Genomic DNA, 2,354 nt, shown 5'->3' with positions numbered 1-2,354 from the left:
AGCCCAAAAGGTTAGTAAATAGAGACCTAGGTGACTCAGTTTCAGTCTGAAAGGCAAGGTGAACAGGAACTGACTCATGGAGTTTCTGAGGAGCCACACATGGTCACCTTGTTTGCTTCATATTCTCAGAGAAACAAATTTCAAACAGAACTGGAACCTGGTCTGGAGTACATTACTTCACAGTGAAAGCACAAGCTGGCTCTAATCTGGTGCAAGCTTGTTCCCATGAGCCCATTATATCTCCTCCCAGAGTCACTCCTGGCATCTGCACAACACTTCAGGAGCCTAGCTGACTGATACCTCACCCCAGCACACCACTGACCAGCATCAAGAATGGCATTTGATCCCAAAGGATGAGAGAACAGGAGGAAAGAGAACCCACTCCAAATCTCTTACCTCATTCCTGAGGAGAGAGGAACCAAACATACCTTCTTCTCCTTTCACCTCTCCAGCTGGCAGAGAAATGGAAGCAAATAAAGACAGACAAGCTGGGTAGTAGTCATCTCAGATGCTCATGTTTCTTTGTCAGGCTTCTGCTAGACTCATACCAAGAGCTGGCTCTGTTTACCAACCACAGCTCATTTGTCATCTGCAAAGTGCTCAGGAATTTCTTACATGGTATCCCCAAGTATTTTCCTCACCTGTCCCAAAACACTCCCTGTTACACAGAGTGAGCTGTGGACAGTCCCTCCTCACACAGGTACCTGCTTTGCCAGCCCCTTGTTGAACAGACAATGGGCAACCTTCAAGAGACTCCCTACTTAGGTCTTCCTGTGGAATTCCACACCGCTCTCTTCCTAACACAAACATCTTTGCACATGCTCTTTCACACAGCTCCAAGATGTGGTGGCTCCTCATGCTGCTCTGCTCCCAAGGAATTACCTTTTCAGCAGGTTTCACAACACCCTCCACTCTGAATTCAGACACAGATCACTACAGGAAGACTCGCAACCCTGAATGCTTTATGAATGTTGTAAGTTGGGTCACTGTCTCTCTCTCTCTCTCTCTCTCTTTCTAAAGCAGCTCGCCAAGTACTACAACCTCTGCCCCATCACTAACAGTTACTGTCAGGAGGCTAAGAAGGGTCTTTTCCATATTTCCCATTTTCCCAACCTGTCTCTTCCAGAACACCTGCATTAGAGTCACTGCTGCAACAAGGGCCATGTCTGAATAGGTCAGGGACAGGTGTGATTCTTGCAGATCACAGGAGGACAGGCACTTAGCAATGCTATGGAGAAGAGCAGCTGCTACTTTTGGCTCCTAGGCCAGGTAACTCTCCAGAACCTCCAGAGGAGCACTGGAGGTCTAGCGTACCAAATTTTGACTCCAGCAACAGCACTCAGCCCTGGACTTTGGCCAGAGCACAGAGCACTCCAGTCCATACCAAATTGAACAGACTTTCACTGCCTGCATTTAGGGTGAAGCTCAACAGATACACATTAAGCACGATACTGGGCCAGGCATCATGATGCTCATTTGCAGCCACCTTTCTCAACACATGTTGCCACTGTTTCAGGCTACTGCACAAAGAAGGGAAGCGTGTGAATCTGGCAAGAGGACAAAGATCCCTTCAGCACTATGATAGGGAGCACTAGCCTAGAAGAAACCTTGATGCTCTTATTCAGAGAGAATTCCTTAGCAGTGGAAGCAAAGGCTGGTTTCTAGTCTCAAGTGAAGCAAGTTCTCCTCCTCTGTAACAACCTCTTCACTCAGTAGAGTGGTGAGGGAGGATGAATCCCTTCTTCAAACTGCAGATTCTCACAACACAAAGTAATCCAAGGCTTGGACTGAATCAACAGAGATTTCCTCACAGTACGTGCAAGATTATCTCATGAGTTCTTTAGTGAGAAGAGCTCCACCCTTGTTTGCCTTGCCTGCAGGGTTTGCTTAATCACATTTGGGCAAGAAAAGGTTCATTATGGTCCAAAACCCACAGCTTTTGGCATTGTCTTATACAGATAGCGCTATATATTTTATCAGTAGAAAGATATGACCTGTATCAGCCTTGCAAAACATGACAAGCTATCTCCCAAAAGATCACTCACTTAACAGGGCTCTGCTTTGTCCTATAATATGGCACTAAATGCCATACAACTACCATCTAAGCAGGTCTGAAGACATTTGATGAGTCTTTTTACAAGACCTGTAATATTTCTTCTCAACCATGGTCCCTGTGACCAGAGGCTTTGCACTACCATCACAGAACAGCCCACATGCACACTGCTTAACCTGGTTACCCTCCAAAACGGGACGATTTGATGTTAACAAGTTCTCCTTTGGCTTCCCACAGAGTGAAATCATCAGATATCATGGATATCCCAGCGAGGAATATGAAGTGACCACGGAAGATGGAT

At 46.3% G+C, this 2,354-nt stretch overlaps 1 protein-coding gene across 1 annotated transcript in view; it reads left to right on the top strand.

The window, feature by feature from the left end:
• Positions 1-841: 841 nt before the first annotated feature.
• LOC103777684 (lysosomal acid lipase/cholesteryl ester hydrolase-like) overlaps positions 842-2,354 on the top strand; it is a gene marked incomplete at its 3' end in the record, with an annotated part of 5,343 nt that continues 3,830 nt past the window's right edge. The window contains 3 exon segments of the mRNA XM_008945248.1: positions 842-973; positions 2,291-2,352; position 2,354. The exon segment at position 2,354 is cut by the window's right edge and continues 43 nt beyond it. Of these exon segments, the coding sequence (XP_008943496.1) occupies positions 842-973; positions 2,291-2,352; position 2,354 (195 nt within the window).

Source organism: Merops nubicus, unplaced genomic scaffold (assembly GCF_000691845.1).
Source record: "Merops nubicus isolate BGI_N331 unplaced genomic scaffold, ASM69184v1 scaffold1800, whole genome shotgun sequence".
NCBI classification, from domain to species: domain Eukaryota; kingdom Metazoa; phylum Chordata; class Aves; order Coraciiformes; family Meropidae; genus Merops; species Merops nubicus.
Note: the sequence above shows the minus strand (reverse complement) of the source record. Positions and strands in the feature narration are given on the sequence as shown.